Source organism: Bidens hawaiensis, unplaced genomic scaffold, assembly GCF_021521415.1.
Source record: "Bidens hawaiensis isolate Kalapana, Puna unplaced genomic scaffold, B.hawaiensis_p1.1 tig00051564_1, whole genome shotgun sequence".
In the NCBI taxonomy this organism is placed as follows: domain Eukaryota; kingdom Viridiplantae; phylum Streptophyta; class Magnoliopsida; order Asterales; family Asteraceae; genus Bidens; species Bidens hawaiensis.
The window spans coordinates 89,533-112,080 of NW_027499259.1; the positions used below are offsets into that span (position 1 = coordinate 89,533).

General features: G+C 36.4%; 2 protein-coding genes and 2 pseudogenes across 3 annotated transcripts; 1 reads left to right on the plus strand and 3 right to left on the minus strand.

Annotated features, from left to right (window-relative positions):
• Window positions 1–4,042: 4,042 nt before the first annotated feature.
• Window positions 4,043–6,898, plus strand: LOC143599149 (protein RICE SALT SENSITIVE 3-like). Its single transcript, XM_077077177.1, has 7 exons — window positions 4,043–4,382; window positions 4,548–4,601; window positions 5,082–5,249; window positions 5,342–5,447; window positions 5,589–5,630; window positions 5,744–5,800; window positions 6,213–6,898. The coding sequence occupies exons 1-7, from the start codon at window positions 4,249–4,251 to the stop codon at window positions 6,705–6,707; spliced, it is 1,056 nt and encodes a 351-aa protein (XP_076933292.1). The 5' UTR covers window positions 4,043–4,248; the 3' UTR covers window positions 6,708–6,898.
• A 2,363-nt stretch (window positions 6,899–9,261) lies between these two features.
• Window positions 9,262–11,578, minus strand: LOC143599156 (uncharacterized). The gene is made up of 6 exons (XM_077077181.1): window positions 11,499–11,578; window positions 11,189–11,365; window positions 10,907–11,077; window positions 10,605–10,817; window positions 10,423–10,511; window positions 9,262–10,197 (listed from the first exon to the last, which is right to left on the minus strand). Exons 2-6 carry the CDS (start codon window positions 11,343–11,345, stop codon window positions 9,475–9,477), a joined length of 1,353 nt encoding a protein of 450 aa, XP_076933296.1. The 5' UTR covers window positions 11,346–11,365; window positions 11,499–11,578; the 3' UTR covers window positions 9,262–9,474.
• A 1,672-nt stretch (window positions 11,579–13,250) lies between these two features.
• LOC143599155 (putative alpha,alpha-trehalose-phosphate synthase [UDP-forming] 10) lies at window positions 13,251–17,222 on the minus strand (annotated as a pseudogene). Its single transcript, XR_013147245.1, has 4 exons — window positions 17,152–17,222; window positions 14,151–16,134; window positions 13,798–14,071; window positions 13,251–13,681 (listed from the first exon to the last, which is right to left on the minus strand). The product of XR_013147245.1 is annotated as a putative alpha,alpha-trehalose-phosphate synthase [UDP-forming] 10 (transcript).
• Window positions 17,223–19,666: 2,444 nt separating this feature from the next.
• LOC143599144 (potassium transporter 6 pseudogene) lies at window positions 19,667–21,055 on the minus strand (annotated as a pseudogene).
• Window positions 21,056–22,548: the final 1,493 nt, after the last annotated feature.

Genomic DNA, 22,548 nt, shown 5'->3' on the forward strand with positions numbered 1-22,548 from the left:
TTCTTCTGTTTGACCATTTCGTTGTACTTTTCCATCAGACGCCGCTGCTCGTTTATGAGCCATTCATTCGGATCATTTGTTTCTTCTTCTGGACCCATTGGTCCTTTCAGTTTCGCGCCGGCCATATTTTGTAACGTGAGATCGACTGGAGGAGTTTCAGTCTGGCCGTGAGGGGTTGTGACGAAGGGACGGTTGCTGGTGGTACGCGTAGAATCACGCGGAACCCTCAGAACCTGCTGTCCGTTGTTAACACCCTCACGTTCAATATCCTCCAGAGCTTGATCAACGTTACGAACGCCAGAAACCATGGTGATTGATTTTTTTTTTTTTATGTAGATCTGATTAGATCTGATTGCCGTTTGTAACAGTGGATGGCACCAATGAAGAAACGTGGATCTACTCACTGGTAGCAGATCTACTTTCCTCGGGTGTGATTATACTATTTCACCGATGGTTCTTCTGGATCAGTGTTCTTCCACCTACAAAATGAACAGCGCCGTTACTTACCCCTCAGAAAGGGACAGAGGGGTCCTCTTTGGGGTAACCCTCCGGCGTGAGAATAAGTATGTGTAGGAGAAGATAATAATGTGTGAGTAAGGGAATTGGGAGAGTATTGCTTAATAGCTGAATACTGTATGTTACTCTGTATGATTATTCTGATTCTCTCTGTGTATGAGAAAGTAACTGACTAGGGCTGCCTGTCAGTGAATGTAATTGAATATGCTTCAATGTGAATCAATGTGTGTTCTGTAACTGTGTACGTTATGATGTATTTATAGTGCTAGGGTTTCCACTGATTGAGCTGAGACCAAATTAGGGTTTTGTTGGCCTCCTCCAATCGATTTGCGCCACGTGTCCCTGGAGACACCTGGTGCTCTTTCATTGGTTATGATCACGTGGTAACCCATGAGTCATGCTGAGCTGTCCAACTTTCATTTAGCAGCTGTCAACATCAGCATATCCTTATTCCTTAAAAAGATGCCTTCTGGAAGGTTGTCTGACGTGCACAATCAAGGTTGCCCTAATCCTGATTTGGATAAGGACGAGGTTGATTACGTGCACGTGTGATATGCGCCCATCCTGAGGATGCGCGAGGTCTTCTCTTTATTCTCACGCGCAGATATTTCATGCGCATATGTGATATGCACGAGCATGTGATATGCGCCGCGCGCTGGTGCGCCGCGCGCATATGTGATGCGCGAGCATATGTGTGCCTGGGCATATGATGCCTGAGCATGTTTTGTATGCGCCATGCGCATAGGTTTTGGCTTTGTGCCTTCATAATGTGTTTATCTTGTGGGTTGACCCGCCTTGCTCGGTGTTGAGGCGGGTACATACCTCTTCAGTTGTCAACATGACATGTACCCGACATAAGGTACAAGAGAATACGCACTCTTGTTTCATAAATCACCAACACGATTTAAATAACATGAATTACTAACGGCTAAACGAGTGAATAATTTACGGCTAAACTTGTTTTAGACCATTTTCGTTGGTAATTCAATGGTAGGTTGGGTTGCCTGATGACATTAAAAAATAATAATTTAATAGTCCATGTTTCTCACGAACAGTTCTTCAAATCAACCTGGGTTGTAACCCACTTTTTTATGCCATGTGTCAGTCAATCAATGGTCCATGTTTCTTTTTCATTTTTCTTTTTATTTTGTTAACAGTTAGTTTAATATACAATTTAGTTTTTGTTTAATAACTTAAATTGTTAAGTAAAAAAAATCTAGAAACCTCATCATGTTAATTATTATTTTTTCTAAACATGTTGATTTAAATTTTATTAAAAATGAGATTCTTTCACAAATATGTATTTTCTATTAGTTTTCCGATATAATATGATTTACGCCCTGCTTGCGGTGCGCATATATAATGTATATATGTGTGAACCCTTGGGTGGGCAAAAGTAAAATTGCACTAATTTTGACGTTATTTTACTAATCACGTGAAAATAACGTTAAAAGTGGCGGAAGGTTAATCAGGCATCATGTGGTGGCGTTGATAGCCGAAAGACAAGGGCACATGCACCAATCAGCCGGTGTCCCGATGATTGAGTGTTATGTGTCTTATGTCCAAGGCTTGATTCAAAACTACTATCGAGCCGGGGGTCTCACCGGAAGCAGCCTCTCTATCCCTATGGGATAGAGGTAAGGCTGTCTACATCTTACCCTCCTCAGACCCTACCATAGCATCGCTATTGGTGGGATATACTGAGTACGATGATGATGATGATGATTCCGATATAATATGATTGGAATTCGTAAAACTTCCTCTTTAAAGTTTTATTTTTCTATATAGTTTAAAGAATCTTAAACTATATTCATTTAACAAAAAAGTCGGTTTAGGTTGGTACGGTTGTGGATGAGAGTGAAACTATGTTATGATGCTATTACCACATCATAATAGTGTCCATTTTGGTTGGGATATACCACTATCGCCTCACGGATTTGCTTTTGGTTGTTTAGGTGAAGACCTAGATAGGCGGTCACCAATACAGATACTACTTTCATCTATATGCTTAACTATAGAATCTCCTATCACATATTGTCATTAAGCGCCCAAAACACGTCCCAATAGAAGATATTAGTTTATTATTAAAAAAATGGGTTTGGTTGGATTATGTTATGAATGTACGTAGATTGAACTAAAGTACAAAGATTATTTATTTGATTGGTATACAGGCGGTGAAAGGAGTAGCATATATCGTTAAATTGAATTGGTAGGGTTGTACATAGTATAAAGTGAAGTGGTACTGTTTGCAGATGAAATGAATGGTCAAAATGGGGCTGTTATTATTCTGTCAAGATTTCTTTAGAGTCAGTCATAGTTGGTCCATATCAATCATATTCTTTTACTTGCCCTTCTTCCCAATATTTATTACTTTACTCTCACTATTCATATTCACTGTATCTAGGTCATCACCGTAAATAAATTTGAGTTTAACTAGATTATTAGAAAAAAGGAAGATGGACATGAATTGTTGGATTTCATAAGTGAAATATGGAAAGAGCTTTAGAAAAATATTAATAACTTGAATAATGATACTTTAGTTGATCAAAGAATTTAGCTATAGGATGTCACATTGATGTAATATTTTGGTATGCTATTAAATATTAACTATGCATGTTTGCACACATTATGAGTCCATAATCCTTGAGTTACTAAAGAAATAAAACCGCAACCATTGAAGCCCATAATCCACTAATCCGGAAACTGCGATCTTCGTGAACCTTAGCTCTGATTACAATACGCGTAACTATAATTATATGTATTTGTTGGACATATATATATATATATATATATATATATATATATATATATATATATATATATATATATGTACCTACATTGCATTTGTCCAAGTACTACAAAATTGTACCAATGCGGCTAATAATTGTTCTTGGTGGGCATGTCCACCCACACACTATACAATTGACCCCATCAGATCAATTGGTCAACTTAAGGACAGCATAGTAAATCCATAATATATACCTTTGTTTGATTATTTGGTGAATAATATTATACTTTTTGCTTCTTAAAAATAAAAAAAGATTGAAGATTAATTAATTTACTCTCATAACTTAACATGCTATGTTAATGTGTTATATAATATTTAAGACTTTCTTTTCCTTAAATGAGTTTAACTTTAAAATAGTAATATATAGTATATGGCAGTAGTTAGTTGCAGAAACTCTTGTTTACTGAGTAGTTTTACTGGGACTGAAGTCATTAAGAGTGGTGTACTGTCAGAGATGGTATATGTATTTATCTATATGTATATGTGTACATAGCGTCATGATGTACATGGAATTATAAGGTTTGGTCATACTGATAGCTCATAATATATATATATATATAGAGAGAGAGAGAGAGAGAGAGGTGTTAATTTATGAATGAAAGTTTGAAAAAAGGTGGATTGTTGTGGGCCTTTGCAAATTACTTCTATGTAAATACAATATTAAAGGTAGCATCATCATTCATAAACAAGTCACACACATACATTTACACATATATAAATATATATATATATATATATATATATGTTTATAAATATGAAGGAAGTGTCTACATCTAAGAGAGATAAAAATGTGTATATAATATAAATGTGAGGTATCCATGAAAGTGGCATTATAAAAGGGAGGAAAGGGTGTCTGGTTTTCACTTCTTTTGGAGAATATATATTTATAGAGAGAGAAACATATATATATATGTATATATAGAGAGAGAAGAGAGTGTGATCAAATGGAGCAGCAAAACCAAGTAGCAGTAACACATCTGCTTCAACATACATTAAGAAGCTTTTGCATTCATGAAAACTCACAATGGGTTTATGCTGTTTTCTGGCGAATTCTTCCAAGAAACTACCCTCCACCAAAGTACTAATTAATAAACCCTAACTTATTAATTATTAACACTTTTTTTTTAATACTTTTCTTTTTCTTAAACTAAACTTTTTTAGTGTTTCTTTTTAAGGAAATGAACATCATTATTAAGGTTCACAAACACTTATTAATGTTTACTTTCTTGAGTGATTGTTATAGATGGGATGCTGTGGGGGGAGCATATGACAGGTCTAGAGGCAACAGAAGAAATTGGTACACCATTATCTATCTTCATTATTTATTATTATGTATACTAATTAACTATAATGTCATTGTTAAAGATAAATTCCTCTGAAATCCCAAGGTTTTATTATTATTGTTATTATTTATATATTATTTTTTATTGATGTTATTGTGGTTGGTATTTTTAAAATAAGAAATTCATATATTAAATTATTGTAGACATTTGTATTACCATATTAATATTGTCAAACTATAATCATAAAATCTATAAAGATTTTAGTAGCTTACTCAACTTTCTTTGTCTATATTATATTATAATTATAAGCACTTTTCTTTTCTTAAGATTTTGTATGAACTTTTTAGATATAGTTTTCAGTGTCTTGTTAAAAGTCTAAAGTTGAATGATTATTGGTGAGACTATATAACTTATTACTCTTATTTGTGTTTATGTTCATTTCTATAGTTAACTTTTAAAGATGTAACTACTTGATTAATTATATATTTAAACAGGATATTGGTATGGGAAGATGGTTTTTGTAATTTTGCAGCATCATCAACAAGTGAGAATAACACTAGAGATTGTTCAGCTTATGCTGATCATGAATACCAACAATGTCATGGCCTTCAACCTGAGCTCTTCTTCAAGATGTCCCACGAAATTTATAACTACGGCGAAGGGTGCTCTTGGAATTTCACCTTCCCTAATTGCATTTCAACTTCTTATAATATAGTTACTTACATTTTTATTATTTTCTTTAAAAAAAATTCAGATTAATTGGAAAAGTAGCAGCAGATCACAGTCACAAGTGGATATTCAAGGAGCCAAATGATCAAGAAATCAATTTTTTGTCTGCTTGGAATAATTTAGCTGACTCAGTAAGAATACATATTTTCAAGATATTAATATATAAATGCTTATGATATAATAATTATAAAATTCTAAAGGTGAAAATTATGCACTAAGCACAATGTATAGTTAATGACTTTAAACTCATTTATGGTGTTACATTGAAACAGCAACCAAGGACATGGGAAGCTCAGTTCCAATCTGGTATAAAGGTACAATATATTGTGCATGATCCATAGCGACTTTTAACTCATGAAGACTGTTGTATAGATTTTTCTTTTTCTTTTTGGAATCATAATTGATAGCTAGTGCTTAATCTTTGCAGACCATTGCTTTAATTGCTGTTAGAGAAGGTGTCATCCAACTAGGATCCCTTCATAAGGTTGCCTCTCTCTCTTTCTCTTTGTATATGTACACATATGAGCATTCATTTTAAAAAGGTGATGGATATAACCATCTTAAAATCTGTATACCAACATATCTGCCATATCATACTTATCATATGACAGAGCGAAAAATGGTCATGCTTGTCATATTATTTTGACAATGGTCACATCAATAATATGACTATAATATCTAAGTTAGTCAAAAATATGGGTCGTATGATTTGGCAAACATCACCGCATACAATGCATATGGCTAGTCTTTTGCATGACATATGACACATATATGACCATTTATGCATGTCATATGGTGCTTTTGAGGTCATACCGGTCCATATATAACTACTATTGTGTAAAAACTACGAGAATCGTGTAATACACTTACAAATTGTTTTTACTGTAATACATAAGGCGATTGAGGACTTGAACTATGTGGTGCTACTAAGAAAGAAGTTCAGCTACATAGAAAGCATCCCAGGAGTATTATTGCCACACCCGTCATCCTCAGCCTACCCATTCAAACCCGAAGGTTACAACACATCCGAAGCATGGCATTTTCATGGTGGCAACATAACCATGGTACCACCACCACCCGAATATTATCACCGGTACAATTACAACCAACCAATGAACATAACCCCTTCCATGAGCAGCCTTGAAGCTCTCCTCTCCAAACTCCCATCAGTTGTGCCGGTTTCTTCATCATCAGCGCCACCGGTTCCATCATTTTGTGAGGCTGCACCGTCACAGTACGTTTGGGCGGTCGAAGCAAAAGAGGAGATTGAGGAGGAGGATGTGAAGGATGGTGGAGAGTGTAGCAGTTCTATGACTTCTTATAACCATGAACATTTTGGTTATCACCATGACTTGAGTGTAAGCAGTTGCATGCCCAACAATGGATATTAATTAGTATTTAGTGGTTGATTAATATTATTTAGAAGATTGTTTTGGTATAGCTTAGTATTATTAGAAGAGTGTTTTGTTTTGTTTTGTTTTCCTTCCCCTTTTTTATATTAGTTTTGGTGTGTTTAATTACTAAATAAAATAAATAAATAATCATGATGGTTTTTGAAGTAAGCTTATATATATGTATATAAATATAGTGCATGTTGATCATGTTTAATTGCTAGGTTTGTGAACGGTCCCAAGTACTTGGTCCATATATAACTAGCCTTGAGTTGAATATATATATATAGTCATTGGTCCCGGTTTCTTTGTAATGATTTTATGGTATATAAACATATAGATATATAGATTAATTGTTGATCCTATTAAACAGTACTAGTTGTAGTTATTAGGCAAGTCTCAGAGTTATAAAAACATTGGACCTTTCTACAATGGCCCCAATCTAATCACGTACGTGCCTAATGTATTAACATTTCGTATCATCTCACTCTCACTCCGGTAAAAGTGAGCTTTACCGACACATGTAATATCTAAGACGTTTAATATTCTGTCATCTCAGATGGTACGATGTTAAATTTTTGTTAGAACTGGCGGTATGCCAACATTGAGATCGACCAACATAAGTACAAACATGGACACTCCATGACCGTTTCTAACTAGATAATCCGTTGTCTTTTATATTTATTTTCTAGAATTCGATCACCGGATTTTGTAGTTTACGCAGAGGATATTATTGTATATTTTTTTACAAGAAATTTAAAACTATGTAAGATTATAATTTGTCAGTAACACGAACATTTGTAATCGAGGAATTTATTCGACTTAACTATTAGTTAGTAAACAACTAGACATGTAAAATAATTTTGGTAGGCATGGTAGAAACATGTTATTATTGTAACTTGTAAGCCTAAAACATGCTTATAATTTATAGATATAGATGACAACTGTACGTTTGATGGGCTTTAAAGCCCATGGTGTTTAGAAATATTGGTCCTACAATCCAGAAACAGCAAAATTATTTATTTTAGAAGCATTATACAAATAATGTTGATGACGAGTATCCTCCTTTTCAGTGTTACTAAAAGAGTACCAAATATTAGTTAAATTTAAGTTACTAAAATAGACATGTTACAAAATAAACATTGAAAAAACACCCAACCAATACAGCGGAGCCCAACGGTCCGTCTAGGCTAGGAAGGTGCCTTGTCAGGCGGCTTGCAAGGCTAGAAAGGTGCTTTGTCAGACCAAGATCAGTTTGAAACTGGACCAGTTTGGTTTAACCGGTTTCAACCAATATATTTTCATAACATAATTCAAACTGGATCGAATACCGGTTATGGATCCTGTACCGAATCGAATATATATAGTGTGGGCTTTGTTCCATCTGAGTTCAACCCATTGGTTTTGGGCTTTTTGGCCCATTTAAGATCCCATTTCTCTCCTCCATTAAGCTCCATCTATCTTAACTCTTTGTTCTCTCAACTTTATAATTGTTATATTATATGATTATCTCTCTTTTCTTAATGAAGTGTTGTGTTACTGCCTTGTTACATATTATTCTCTAATTTAGATATATGTAATTTTGATCATTGGGATATACAAAGAAGACTAACCAAATAATTAATTTGATACAATTAGTAACATTAAAAGATTTGTTAATCTAGAGTGACAATTAACTAATAGGTGATTAACTTATAACCTTTTTAGTTACTTACAAATAACATTCACCGTCCTCGCTGATTACATAGTGATTGCATGTTTGCCCATAAACGACGATAAGCTGTGAATGCATGCGTCCATGAGGATCTTAAACCTCGTAGGAGCACCTAAGGTTCCGACGACATCTCTATCATCAGTTGTGAGTGAAACAACAAATGAATAAACAAATATGATGAGAAGCATAAGAGGAAAGTGACCAAAAAGATATTTAGTGGCATGCACAAGATTAATAATATTAGGAAAAAGGTGGGATCTTGAATGTTTTGTTTGTGTTGTTTGGAAGTTACCGTTGGTGGATCATGTGCACCATCATGCTTATTTGTTTTCAGTGTTTCATCAACCACGTGACCACCTTTTTGCAACTTGTCTTATTCATTACTAATACTTAATCAATACTATAATTATACATATTTATGTTATAACTATAATGAGCACTTGATGTTTATTGATATCAACATGCTCTTATTTGGACCAGCTAGACATAAAGAAACATAGAAAAGAACAATACATGTTTGGATTTGGTACAATACACACACAATATTATTAGTTGGGACAAACATTAATCTATTTAGAGTATTTGGATCTTGAAACATATAATAAGTGTATTATAACTAATTTAATGTACAAGTTGGTAACAAAGTACAGTGATCACAAGACATTCTTGATCCCACATGCACATGTTGGATCTTTTAAAATACACCACACACCTCACTCCATAATAATAATAATAATAATAATAATAATAATAAAAATAATAATAATAATATTTGTTCTTAAATTATTAATTTTGATTCAAAACCCGACCCAACTAACCCAGCTGGTTTGATTGGTTGTTTCGTAAAACCGCAGTTAACTGTTCAACCTAGAATATATTTTTTTTCATAACCGCGACGAAAAAACTGCTAGAAAATTTAATATTCACTTATCATAACAAATGCAGCTTCTTAAACATCCTACTACTACTATATTCTTAAACATACCATTATACCAGAATTAATTATCACAATCAAATAATTTCCAATTCACCATCTTATTATCACATGATTCATCAATCACCATGAGCAAAACCACGAGGATGAGGACGGGAACGGGGACGAGAACGAGAGCGAAGCTTACCACGATCATCATAAACCGAACTCCCGTGATCCAATGGCTTTATGACCATTGATTCAGCTTGCTCTTGAACTGCTCCAAACACAATCTCATTGGTTTTTTCTGTGCTTTGTTCATAATAAGTTTGCGGTACCGAAGAATAATATCTGTTGTGATGCTGCTGCTGTTGCTGCTGTGGGTGCTGCGGCTGTTGCGGTTGTTGTGGTTGTTGATAGTCACGGTCCCACCCGCTGTAAAGATGGCGGCTCTGACGAAACTGTTGTATTTTTTCAGCATCGTTTGTCATAAACGGGTATGTTTTTTTCGGGGTGGGGTTTCGGGTCTCGATAGATGGGGGTGGCTCGTCACCGTCTGGGATCACGTAACTATCTTGAACGGGCCACGGGTTTGGGCCGAACTTGTGGTTTTGGTGAAATGGTGGTTGGTTTTGGTAGTGATAGTTATTAACCTGTTTCTTTTTGAAGCTCGGGAAGATATTGGTCAAGATCTCGGAGAATGATGATGTGGCATTGGCCATGAGTTTTCCGAGAGATGCAATGAAACCCTCGTCATGTTTTTCGGGCTCGTTATCTAGTGGGATTAGTGGCGGCCTTAGGGTCGGTTTCTGGTATGGTGGTGTTGGTGTCATGTTTGGATTCATTGTTGTCTGTGGTTCATCCTGCAAGAAATGAGTCATTAGACATTGTTGACTTTTGAAGTCAAACACATCCATTTTTCGAACATAAACAGATCTGCCTCCAACATATCCTAACTTTTATAACACACATTACTGACAAAACATACTGGTGACGAAAAACCGTAGATATCAAAAATCAAACTTGACGGTTGAAAAAAGCTAGATTTGACTAGAAAATAATATGCGAGTCAAGAATCTAAGACTTACCATTTGATTGAAAAGCATACTACCAACTCTGCGTTGCAGCAACGCAAGCATGTAACCAAAGAATCCCGCTGCAACCAACACTGCAATCCCTGCAACAAGTTTGAAAAAAATATAAACGAACAATTTTCATTAAATCATGTGAATGTGACAAAGTAACGTTAAAATGAATTTTTTTAACTTACCCATAGGGAAACCGCTTCCATACTGATAAGCACAATCCTCAAACGGTAGTTGGATCTCCCGAATAGCTTGGTTTCCTCTGTCTATAACAAGAAGAGAACAACTACTTCCAATGTAGACGACATCAAAATCATTAGAAAACTTTGCATCTTCACTTGGCCCGTCTACGTGGCCCCCACGGCACACTTTCCCACCTCCCGCAATAGTAGTCACCCCTGCTCCAAATATAACAAATGGTAACATATCTTATATACAAAAATGTTAAATAAATAGACGAAAATGAACATGAATATGAACTCGTTACCTGTATCGCTTATTTTCCTAATAGCCATATTGGCGGTATCGGCAATGTATACATTCCCTTTATCATCAACCGTAAGACCTTTCGGGTGGTTCATTTTAGCTTCTCTTAACCTTCCATCTACATGTCCCGAATGCCCATCGGGCGATCCAGCAACTAATTTCGGCCTACAATCTAAATATTTTTAAAATTAACATTAATTTCATTACAATTAAAAATCTATCTAACACCATTATATTTATTTATTACAATTGAAATGTTGAGTAACTAAATATATATACTTACATAAAGACAAAGATGAAGAGATCTTGTACAGATTGCTGTTAGCAGAATCAAGAACAAGAAGCTCCCCATTAGGCAGAACCTCAAGAGCATGCGGCTCAATGCCGAGCTTGCTTCCGTCGAAAACTGTTTCGACATTGTACCCGCTCTCAAATTTCATTAATGGCCGCCCCGTGATCGCTAAAAAAAAAAAAAAAAAAAAAAAAAAAAAAAAAACCCAACAACTATTAAGCAAAAATAACATTTGGGGGCAAGGCAATTGTTTACATATGTAATTATCTATAAAAAAGAAAAAGAAAAAAAAAACTTTTACTTGTTTTGGTGATGGGTTTGAAAGACCAGGCCCATTTAATGAAAGCAGAAGCAAGATTAGAGAAGATCCCATTAAGAAGCCCTGCAAAAAGAGTAAGTGTAAGTGGTGATAACTGCAGATCCTGTGAGTGAGTGAATGAATGAAATGTAGTAGTATATATATAATTATATAAATATATATAGACTTACTAGCAGGTGAAGTAGAAGGAGCAGCAGAAGCAGTTAAGACAACAAGTGAGAACACAAACACAAAGACAAGAACAAGTTTGGGCATGTTTAAGTGCAGAGAGTAGAACCCTAAGGTAATGTAATGGTACTTAAAACATTAAAAGGAGTGTGTGGCTTTGTGTTTGATGAAAAGGGTGTGAAAAGGTAATAAGGGGAAAGATGAGGGGTGGAAATGACAAGAAAGAAACTGTGTCAGGGCCAGTGGAAGACAGTAGTTGGGGTTCAGAAAGACAATGTGTTTATTTTTTTAATGTTTTTTATTTGTTTGTTGATAATAAAAAGGAAGAAAAGAACTTGAGATTTGTTTTTTTATATTAAAAAGATTATTGGTGTTTATTTTTTTACTAAATTTGTTTCAATTGTTAAAAGTTGTAATTAGTTTAGTTTGTTTTAAATTTGGTAAAATTGCATTCAACAATGTAAATGAGTTATTTAAGGTTGGACCATCGCCAATTGGTTCATTGCTCCCACGGATGTACATATAGAAGTAGGGGTGTTTAAGAAAATCTAGATCCGAACCGTATATGAAATATCTGAATCTGAATTATTCGAAAATTCATATTTGGATTCAGATAGTGATTTTAACAAATGTTATTTATAAATTTTTGATAACTTTTGGATATTTCAAATAATTTTTAGATATTTTGGACAATTTTTTAGATATTTTGGATATCCAAAATATTTTTATTTTAAAAGTAGTTATTTAAATTTTTTTGTAATTACTATTTTTTCCGTAAATCCGGTTCACTATCTGATCGGATATCCAAACTTTCAGATATCCGAACTTCTACATAGAAGAAAGGGAGAGGAGACGATGGTCCCTTACAAACGTACAATTTGGTATCAAAAGTGAGTGTTGTGAAGAGTCCCTTTGACGCCCCCCATCCTCCACATGCGTGAATTTGTTTGGGTTGCAATGGCAAAATGGAAGAATGGCGATACGCAAAGATGCAATTGCACTTGACACCGATGAAATGAATTGACCTGGAACATGAATGGCGCCTTATGAAGGACCACAACACTCGGTCCAATAGCAATATAACAAAAGAACCATTAAATCATTACAAATGTGACTCATATCTCATTTACACTAGTTTTTTCGTATTAGACATTTTGAACCTTATGGTAATGATACCAAGTGCAAAGTCGATACCCTATCATATGTCTTTAAAACATAAATTATGGAATTATTTTTTGTTAACTTTAATTGACTTTACATAATAAGTTTACATCACACATCATTTTCGGTCTAATGATATAAAATGATTTAAGTTATGACTAATGACAAAAGTGATAAAATAGCTTTTTTATTTTTTCAAAGGAAAGAAGGGTCTTTTGGGAATGTGGATAACGAAAAGGATATATGAATGAATACATCACTCCTTTTTCGGGAAACAACTATAAACGTTATCGAGATGAGATCCAAAGGAAATTTTAAAATTATGTGTTTTCTTTCTTTATTTAAATACTTTGTTATTAAGTTATGTGATTGTATGTTTGATACCATTCGCCTTTATAATACCAAAAGAGTAACTATACATTTAAAAAATAAAAATCAACCCATCAAATGCTAACAAATTTTGAAGTCAATTCAACAAGTATGCACACCATATCCGGTTAAAATATGAAACTGTACATGTGATTTAACACTCAAAAAATGGTATCAAAAGTAACCTGAAATCTAGCAGTTTTACCAGTATCTGGATCTGAAGCATTAGCAAGTCCTCCCAACAATTTAATAACATCACCAGTGTCATCCAGATAATACTTAGCCTTACTCGGTTTCCGACCAACCGTACACGCAAATATGTCTCGACTCGTAACCGTACTTCTAATGCTTTCAAACATGTCTTCGTCTGACCTGTCATCCCCTATGCATGTCACGAAATCCGGACCTTCTCCGCTTTCCGCCATTTTTAATAATATCTTCTCCGCAACTAATCCTTTTGTCACACCCTAAATATAAAAAAATTATAAATTTAAAAGAAAAATTATAAACTTTTTAAAAAATTTATAAATTTTAATATTCATATATATATTATGAGTTGGCTGAAATTTGGAAGCATACATACCTGAGGTTTGACTTCAACTATGTGTTGACCACGTTTAACCACGGCCGGTTCGTTAGCTAGCACGTTTTCTAGATGCACCAACAACTCCTTAGCTTGACACGAACCGAAGTCGGGATCAGCGTCTTGGTGGTGCCAGACCAGACCACTTTCTTTGACCTTGATGCTTGAACCATCGGTTGCTTCGGTATACAGCCTCATAACCGGTTCAGCTATCTCCTTCCACTCGAGATCAGTAGCCGGGATACTCGATACCCATTCAGAACTCCCATTCCACCTGCAAACTGATACAATTTTTTATTATTATTAAAAAAAACTTTTTAACTATTAGATAAAAAATGTTAAAATGATAATACCTTGTGAAATAGCCATGTTCAGCGGCTAAACCGAGCTTCTCACCGGTGCAAGCCACTCACTTAACGATTTTCTTCCCCGTCCGCTCACAATGAAAACCGTGTTTTTCGGATCATTGCAAAGTGTGATCAAGATGCTTACCAGTTCTTCACTAGGAGACTTTACGATGGACGATTGCGGGACGAGCGTACCGTCATAATCAAGAAATATAGCCCGTCGGTTTGACTTTTTATACGCGGAAACGATATAATTCGGAGATAGTTTTCTGAAACTTGGAGAAAGAGACACGACTCTAAAACCGAGTCCAAAACCGATACCCCAGCAACGTTTGTTGTAATGATCTTTCGACGCTCTTTCTAAATCCTGCATAAAGCTACGGGCCCAATAAGCAACATCGTGTGAGCTTACGTATTTATAATGTTTTTCGTGTCTTAACTTCTTCTCGGAATCTTTCATTGTTCCCGCTACTGATTCGATATCCCACGGGTTGACCCGTATAGCACCGCTTAAAGACGGTGAACACCCGACGAATTCAGAGACAACTAACATACTTGATTTATCTGCATGAGGCGAGTGTTGTCTGCAAACGATGTATTTATACGGTACTAAATTCATTCCGTCCCGAACCGCGTTGACTATGCAACAATCCGCCATTGAATAATACGCTGACTTTTCGTAACGAGCAACGGGTCGGTCGATTAAAACCACAGGCTCATAGTCCGGTGACCCGTACGTCTCGTTGATTCTATTCACTATTAAATAAGTCTCCCATTTCGCTTCTTGTACATCTTTTCCGGTACTCCTTGCGGGATTCACTATCTGGATCAAAACCAAGTTACCTTGTACCGCAGGGTTCGTCTGCAACAAATATTCAAATGCTAGTAACTTAAGACTAATGCCTTTAAAGATATCCATGTCATCAACTCCAACTATCAGTTTCTTCCCCTTGAACCGTTGACCAATGACGTTGACTTTACTAGATGTTATCGGAAGATTTAACACGGATTCAAGCCGGCCCATATGGATGCCGACGGGCAAAATCTTGATATACACCGTTCGACCAAAGTAATCAAGCCCGATATGTCCTCGCTTGGATTCATAATCCAAGCCCATCATTCGACTGCAGCATGACAAAAAGTGACGCGCGTAGTCAAACGTGTGGAACCCGATAAGGTCACAGTTAAGAAGTCCTTTGAGAATCTCGTCTCGTACGGGAAGAGTTCGATAAATTTCCGATGAGGGAAACGGACTGTAGAAAAAAACCGAGTTTGACTCGGTTATAACGTTTTCTTAAAAATGTAGGTAATATCATAAGATGATAATCATGAACCCAAATGTAATCAACATCCGGGTCAGCAACTTCCATAACTTTATCCGCAAATATTTTATTCGCAGACACGTACGCCTGCCATAGAACACGGTCAAACCGGTCCGCGTGGTCGGGGCAAATGGGAAGCATGTAATGAAAAAGTGGCCACAACTGTTGTTTACAAAACCCGGCGTAAAACTTTTTATAAAGATCATGCGGAAGAAATGTCGGTACGCAGCCGAATTCTTTTAAAAGCTTCTGCGCGACTTCTTCCTGTTCGCTAGCATCTACTTCAACCTTGAGTGAACCAACATAGACAACCTCAGTTTCGGGAGAAAACCCGTCTTTTAGTTGCCAATAAAGTGAGTCTTCGTCAAAAGTGAAAGTCAACTTTAGGGTGTCCGGGTCGCGCTGAATATGTAACGGTAGAGTATTCATGACGATAATTTTTCTCTCGTGGCAAACGGATGAGACGCTATCGGAGTCCTCGTTGGTGATAATCCCGGGCAGGGTCATGACGCGTGGAAGATTTCTTGGAGTGTGAGGGATATCCAGTAGTTTATCAGGAAACAAATCCAAAATGTTTGCACAAGATTTTGATGCCATTGTTATTTGTATACCGGTGTTTTGTTATTATATAAACGCATCCGACGACAGGGATATCGCAATCAAATATCCTGAATAAGATGTAGCATGTAGGTAGTATGGTTAACTAACATGAAACATTTATATTGTATAGTCACATTCTTTTTTTGGGTTCACATTCTTGAATGTTCATACTTGAAGAGTAAAGTCATTTAGATTCAATTATGAATACTATTTTGCATAATGTATACTAAGAAGATAGAAAACAAAAGCAACAGTATGCCTGTAAATGAACTGAACGTTCGGTAAACTATTCGTGAAACGTGATCCGTTAGCCGGGAAGTTCGTTTATTTAATAAACGAACGAACATGAACATAAAATTTGTGTTCGTTTAATTAAACAAACGAGCATTAACACATATTTTGTCTATTCATTTATGTCCGTGAACATTCTTTTATGTTTGCTTATGTATGTTCATTTATGTCCGTTTTTTTATGTTCGTTTACATATTAATAGAGAATTATTAAATATTATCTTGAAGAGTCATCTTGTTAAATGGTTTTATATTTGTTCATTTAAGTGTGTCCATTTATGTTTGTTTGTGCTCATTTACATTTGTTTATATATGCTCAATTTTGTTTGTTCATTTATGTTTGTGAACTGTTGGCTTAGAGGTTAAACAAATGACATAAACAAACACGAACCTGTTCATTATTTTTTATATATACGAACACAAACACATAATATGTGTTCCATTAAGTGTTTGTGTCCGTTTGATTCGTTTACAGGCCTAAGCAACAGTTTCCTAAATATATACAGATTTTTAGTTGGAAGCAAACTAGAATACTAAAAAGTATAAGACTGGCAAACGGGTCTCGTTGGGCGGGTTCGGGTCAGAACGGGTCGATTAAGAAATGGTTAATTTGGTTTAAAAAATGGTTTCCTATAACAAAGAATACTTAGAAACAAATATGAATGATAATGATGTATGAATAAATAAGAATCAGTAACAGATCTTCTTCTAAAACCAGTAAAGTAAAACAGAACATAACATAAGTAATCATGTGTGTGTTTTATAATTAATATAAGAGACAACAAAGTAAAGTACTTGGCTTGCCTGTGAGGATCTTGTTACAATCTTGTTCAACTGCAGGCAGATGTTGAAACTGAATCCGGTTTTAGAAAGAGAAAGAGAGTGGAGAATATTATTAAGACTTTAGTTTTAGAGAGAGAAAGAGGATAAACTTGCCACCGCACTAACACTTAACTTAACCAACACTTCTACTTAACTTACTTTCTTAACCATGGTTACTTGCTTCGTTAGTTGGTTTCATATAACATATGACATGGTATTTTTCACAAAAATATCTTAAATACCAAACATCTTTTGTCTTTTACATAAATAAATAGTTTTTTTTTCTTCTGTTTGAGTAATTTTAAGAACCATTTCCTTGTGTTTAGGAGCGTAAACGAGCCAAGATGTTCACGATCTATTTGAGTTTGGATTGATACAAACCTTAAAACAAGTCAAGCTTGAGCCAAGTCCAGGCCTAAAATAAAGCTCGTTTATTTATCGTGCTTGAACCTTATGTATTTATAATATTTACCTCTTTTGGGCTTACGTGTATTAATTTTACATTGCGCGGTCAAGCTCGAGTTCAACTTTGGCTCATATAAGGTACTACACGAGTTTGAGCCAAGCTTTGGCTTCGTTTAAGGGGTTTTTTAATCAAAACTAAGAAAAGTAATTAAAACATATATTAATTAACTAATAAATAATAAATAAGCCAAATTCAGACTTAAAAAAACAACTCATGAGCCAAACTTAAGCTTTAAAAAAATAGATCGAAACGAGCCTAGCTTGGGCTTGGTTCAACTTGGCTTGTTTACACCCCTGATGTATGAGAATGACATGGTAATATTAATAGAAAAAACCAACAAAGACTAATTAATACAAAGCAAACAGAGAACAACATATGAAACGCGTGGTACATTAATAAAAACATAATGTGGGAGAATTGCATCATGTGCAAAGAGAGCGATGTTTAAGGGTTTTTAGTGACGGCCTCTATCAAGAGTCATGCTTTCAAACATTTTATATATCATCTTCAAACAAATAAATATGAGTACTTATATAGTAATACTTACAGTTTTTTACTTACAATTGGTTTTTATGGTATGCTAGTATAAACTTTTGTTATAAAAGTATAAACATCTTATACATCATCTTGAAACAAGTAAATAGAATACTTATGATAACACATTACACGATAGATTGTTTAAAATTAGAGATTTAGCCTATAGGTATGTTAGGCTATTTGCCTAATTATATAATAATACAACATTATCCTTTTCCTTTTTGGCACACTCAATACTTAAACAAATAGTTAATTAAACTAAAGAAACAATATAAAGTGGGTAGCAAAAACTAGTCATTCGTTGACTAATCCCAAAACCAATGAGATTAGACCAAGAGCACACCCACTCAACAATTATCAGTTATTTTATTGGCTTTGTTCTTTTGGATTTAGCATTTAACAATTAACATTTAAGTGAATAATTAACGTTAACTTTTCAAAATTAGTTAGGTTAACATTTTGTTGCTATCTAACAACTATAAAAACATGTAGATTTAGGATTATATTTGTTCTAAACACTTTGAATCATAAGGTTAATATAAAATCTAGATAAGATATGTTATGCTAAATTATGAAAAATATTAAGAAAGTTGGTTATTGACCAAGAAATAGTCTAGTGTTAAATGAAAAAGCTTACTTATTAACAATATATTTATAAACTTATCAAAAATATATGTTTTGGAAATACAGTGAACTACAATAAATTAAAAAGGTTATAAATATATTGATAAGTTAATTTTGTAAAAATATTGATACCAAATCACGGTGGCATGAAACAACACACTGATAAACATGGTCTGAAAATGGCTGGAGTATAGAAAATAATTTACCTAGTTTCATTATTTATTGTTTTAAGTTTTATATATATTAAACAAATTTAAATAATAATCGGTGGTTAATACTGAAAACTAGAGATTTCATACTCATTAAAACTAGTGTTGTAAAAATCCCGACCAGGTACCGATTAATCCTCGATTGATCGCTAATCCCCACATCACTGATTAATTTTAGGCTAGTCGGCTAATTAATCGGTCAACGGTCAAATCCGGCCAAAATCGATGGTTTCCGACGAGATTCCGACCAAAATCAGTGGTTTCCAGCAGGATTCCGACCAAAATCAATGGTTTCCGGCGAGATTCCAGCAAAAACTTCTAGTGAGATTCCAACCAATTTCTGGCTAAAATATGTTTGTGTATGTATAAAACTAAAAATTACATATAAAAATGTGTGCGTGTATATATAAAACTGAAAAATACACATTAAAATTCAATCCGATTAATCTCGAATAATCCCGATTAATCGCTAGTCCCCACCTCACCGCCCAACTACCGATTAGCGATTTTTACAACGCTGATTAAAACAATAACTTAATGAAAATATTATCTTTTAATCACATGGCTTTATGCATTTTCTGTACTCGGTATTACCCTAACCCGTTATGACCCATGACCAGCACTCGCCCGACCCAACCCGTTTCGTTTTAAACTATACAATGCTTAAAACAACCCCAATTAAAAGATGAAAAAAATAGATTCAGGATGTGGGTATTGCCCATGAAATACAAAACTATACCTACTTACCTATCTTCTATGAAACTTCAAAAACCCGCAAACCGCAGCCCACAACCACCACGAGAAAGGGTGGATCATCAGATATTATTGTTCGACCCACCCTTTAGTTATACATATATAGCTAAACCACAAAAATATTTACAAAAACATTAGTTATATTCGGTATTCACACGTGATATACCATTCCTACTTCAAGTGTCGACGCATGAGGTACGGTTAACGAGTCGGTTGACGGCCTGCTGTTTCTTCTCAAGAACTCATAACCTAAATTTATAACAATCATTTTAACCAAACTCGACCCTTGTTTCGCTTTAACATACGCGTGTCCCAAAATGTAGGCCATCCCAGCTTCCCGAGCCTCCATTAGATCCCGCAACTCAGCCCGTGAACTATCATCCATCTTCGGGCTCTCGGGTGCTTCAAACCTCACTCTCTTCTTTACTTGGTTAATGGGTGAGGCCCATCTTGGTGCGTGGAAGATGTTCCAACGACACTCATTGCCTCGCCATCGTTGCATATTTCCCCATTGACGCTGAGCCCGTCAGGGGTAGTATTGTCTTTTTGCTTCCGAATAAACTCGGCTACACTAGAAACCAAATCCTTTTCAAACTCGACATCATCCTTGTGAACGTCACGATAACCGTACCTGACTATGCATCGATACACACGGTGCTTTTGCAGGCCTATACGGCCCACGAGAAACCGTTCTTCATGTCGCACGTGTGGGACCGGGACTGATTTCACACAAAGGAAAATAAGCACTTGATGGAAAGCAAATGGGAGAAGATTGCAGGGGTGCCCGAAACGAGCTCGGTATAAACAAGTCCGATTCCTCAAACCCGGACTATGCCAAGCGTTGGGCCCAGGCTCAATAGCCAATCCACCGATACTTTATTTTGGACATCGAATTCATACTTTTTAATCGTACCGTAGTGCCACACGTACATCACAAGCATGAAGATAAGCGAGAGTGCGATCGGGACCCACGCCCCTTCAAGAAACTTAACAAGAGAAGCCGAAAAATACAAAGCTTCAATCGTCCCGAAAAACACCACGAAACCAATTGCGACAAAAACACTTTGGTGCCAGCACAGGACGATCACGAGAGACATTAAGCAAGTTGTAACCAACATAACTGTAATAACCGCCAATCCCGAAGCATTGCCCATACGCTTTGTATCTCTAAACCCGATGGTAACAGCTAAGCATAACATCATCAAGATCCAGTTTATCTCTGGGATATAAATTTGCCCATGTGAAGAGGTAGGTCCCAGCAGAGCCCAGTTGGACCCGCAAGACTCACCTTAAACAGGGACGTCTGCGCAGAAACCAACTGGATCCGCAGGACCAACCATGCTCAGAGACGTGACGTCCTTACGCGCAGTACGCAAGCTGGTCCCGCAGGAAATGCCTCCCGATGGTGAAGGACTCCGCCTGTCCCCGCAGCCTCGGATACAAGCCATCAGGGAAGGCCACCCGCGCAGCAAGGCTACACGCACAAGGCACTTAGCTCTCAATCACTCAGTGTCACCTGAAGGAATGAGCGAAGCCGGGAACTATCCCGCAAAAGGGCGGGAGGGGGAATACTCCCGCCCAAATAAGCCAGTCCGTACGATACAGGAAGATCTTCTGTACTATACCTGACGAGGTATGGGAAAAAGATCTGACTAAAGATATGACAGCTTACTGACACAGTATGGCGAGCGGCATGCTCCTGTACTGTGTCACTATTAGCCGCTGCCTACTCACCAACTCTTGTCATACCACGTGCGTAGCTGACAGTTGGTGGAAAAGGAATAGTATACAGCAGGCCTGGTCGCTATCAGCCGCTACCTACCCACCAACTACCAGCAGGGCACGTGCGTAGGCTACTGTTGGTGGAACAGGAACACTGTTGCAGCCGGCCATACCTCCTTGGAAACCTACCTTCGGCTATAAATACCACAAATGGTATGACCATCTCATCTTATCTTGTATTATCATATCATATCTTATCACATTATCATCATATTATACCTGATATCTGCTCTAGCAATCTCTTAATATACTTTTATATTTAAAGAGCAATCTAGTCTGATTCTCACGCCGGAGGGTGGTCACAAGGAGGAACCCCCCCCCCCCTTCTCAGTGACGAGCTCACGGTGTCTGTTTTGCAGGTTATCAGAAGAACCATCTTCCAAGGGTCTAACCCCTCGTGGGAAACATCTATCTAACCCCCAGGTTACCAGTAATCTGTCCGGGTCCGGTTAGTGTTTCTTCATTGGCGCCATCCGTGCATAAAGCTAGAACTACATTTTTCTCCAGTTTTTTCAAACTTCTACAAAGATGGTTAGAGAAATTCCGGTAACCACGACCCCAGCTACTAGGGGGAATACCGGTAACACAGTTTTTACAAACACTACCCCGGTTACCCAAGCCGAGGCAAGTGAAGTAAATTTTACGAACACTACCCCAGTTACTCATGCTGGGGCAAGTGCAGTAAATGATCGCCTACTGGGATCCACTGATACCCAGGTTGAGAAACGAAGACTCCCCCGCCAAACTCTCGATGAAGTCAAGGCATGGGCGGAGGCACGACAAAAGGAATTCCAGGCCGAGTTGAACGAACGCTTGCGTTCCGTACAACAGGCCGAAGAATTCGAATACTGGGAGGATGACTCGGAGGAATCCGACTCCGACGCGAACCCTCGCCATAGGGCAAAAGGGAAGCGTAAGGAAATGGAATCCCAACCGAAAAGGCATTTTGGACAAGCCTTCAAACCAAAAAGCACAGGTGGAAGTCCACGAGACTTCTCC

Bases quoted from the DNA above. Each gene is read 5' to 3' on its own strand.
- LOC143599149 (XM_077077177.1), top strand. From the start codon at position 4,249: ATGGAGCAGCAAAACCAAGTAGCAGTAACACATCTGCTTCAACATACA. The intron at 4,383-4,547 runs GTACTAATTAAT...TGATTGTTATAG, and splicing joins AGAAACTACCCTCCACCAAA to ATGGGATGCTGTGGGGGGAG. The intron at 5,801-6,212 runs GTTGCCTCTCTC...GTAATACATAAG, and splicing joins AACTAGGATCCCTTCATAAG to GCGATTGAGGACTTGAACTA.
- LOC143599156 (XM_077077181.1), bottom strand. From the start codon at position 11,345: ATGAAATTTGAGAGCGGGTACAATGTCGAAACAGTTTTCGACGGAAGC. The intron at 11,078-11,188 runs GTAAGTATATAT...AAAAATATTTAG, and splicing joins CTCTTCATCTTTGTCTTTAT to ATTGTAGGCCGAAATTAGTT. The intron at 10,512-10,604 runs GTAAGTTAAAAA...AACTTGTTGCAG, and splicing joins TGGAAGCGGTTTCCCTATGG to GGATTGCAGTGTTGGTTGCA.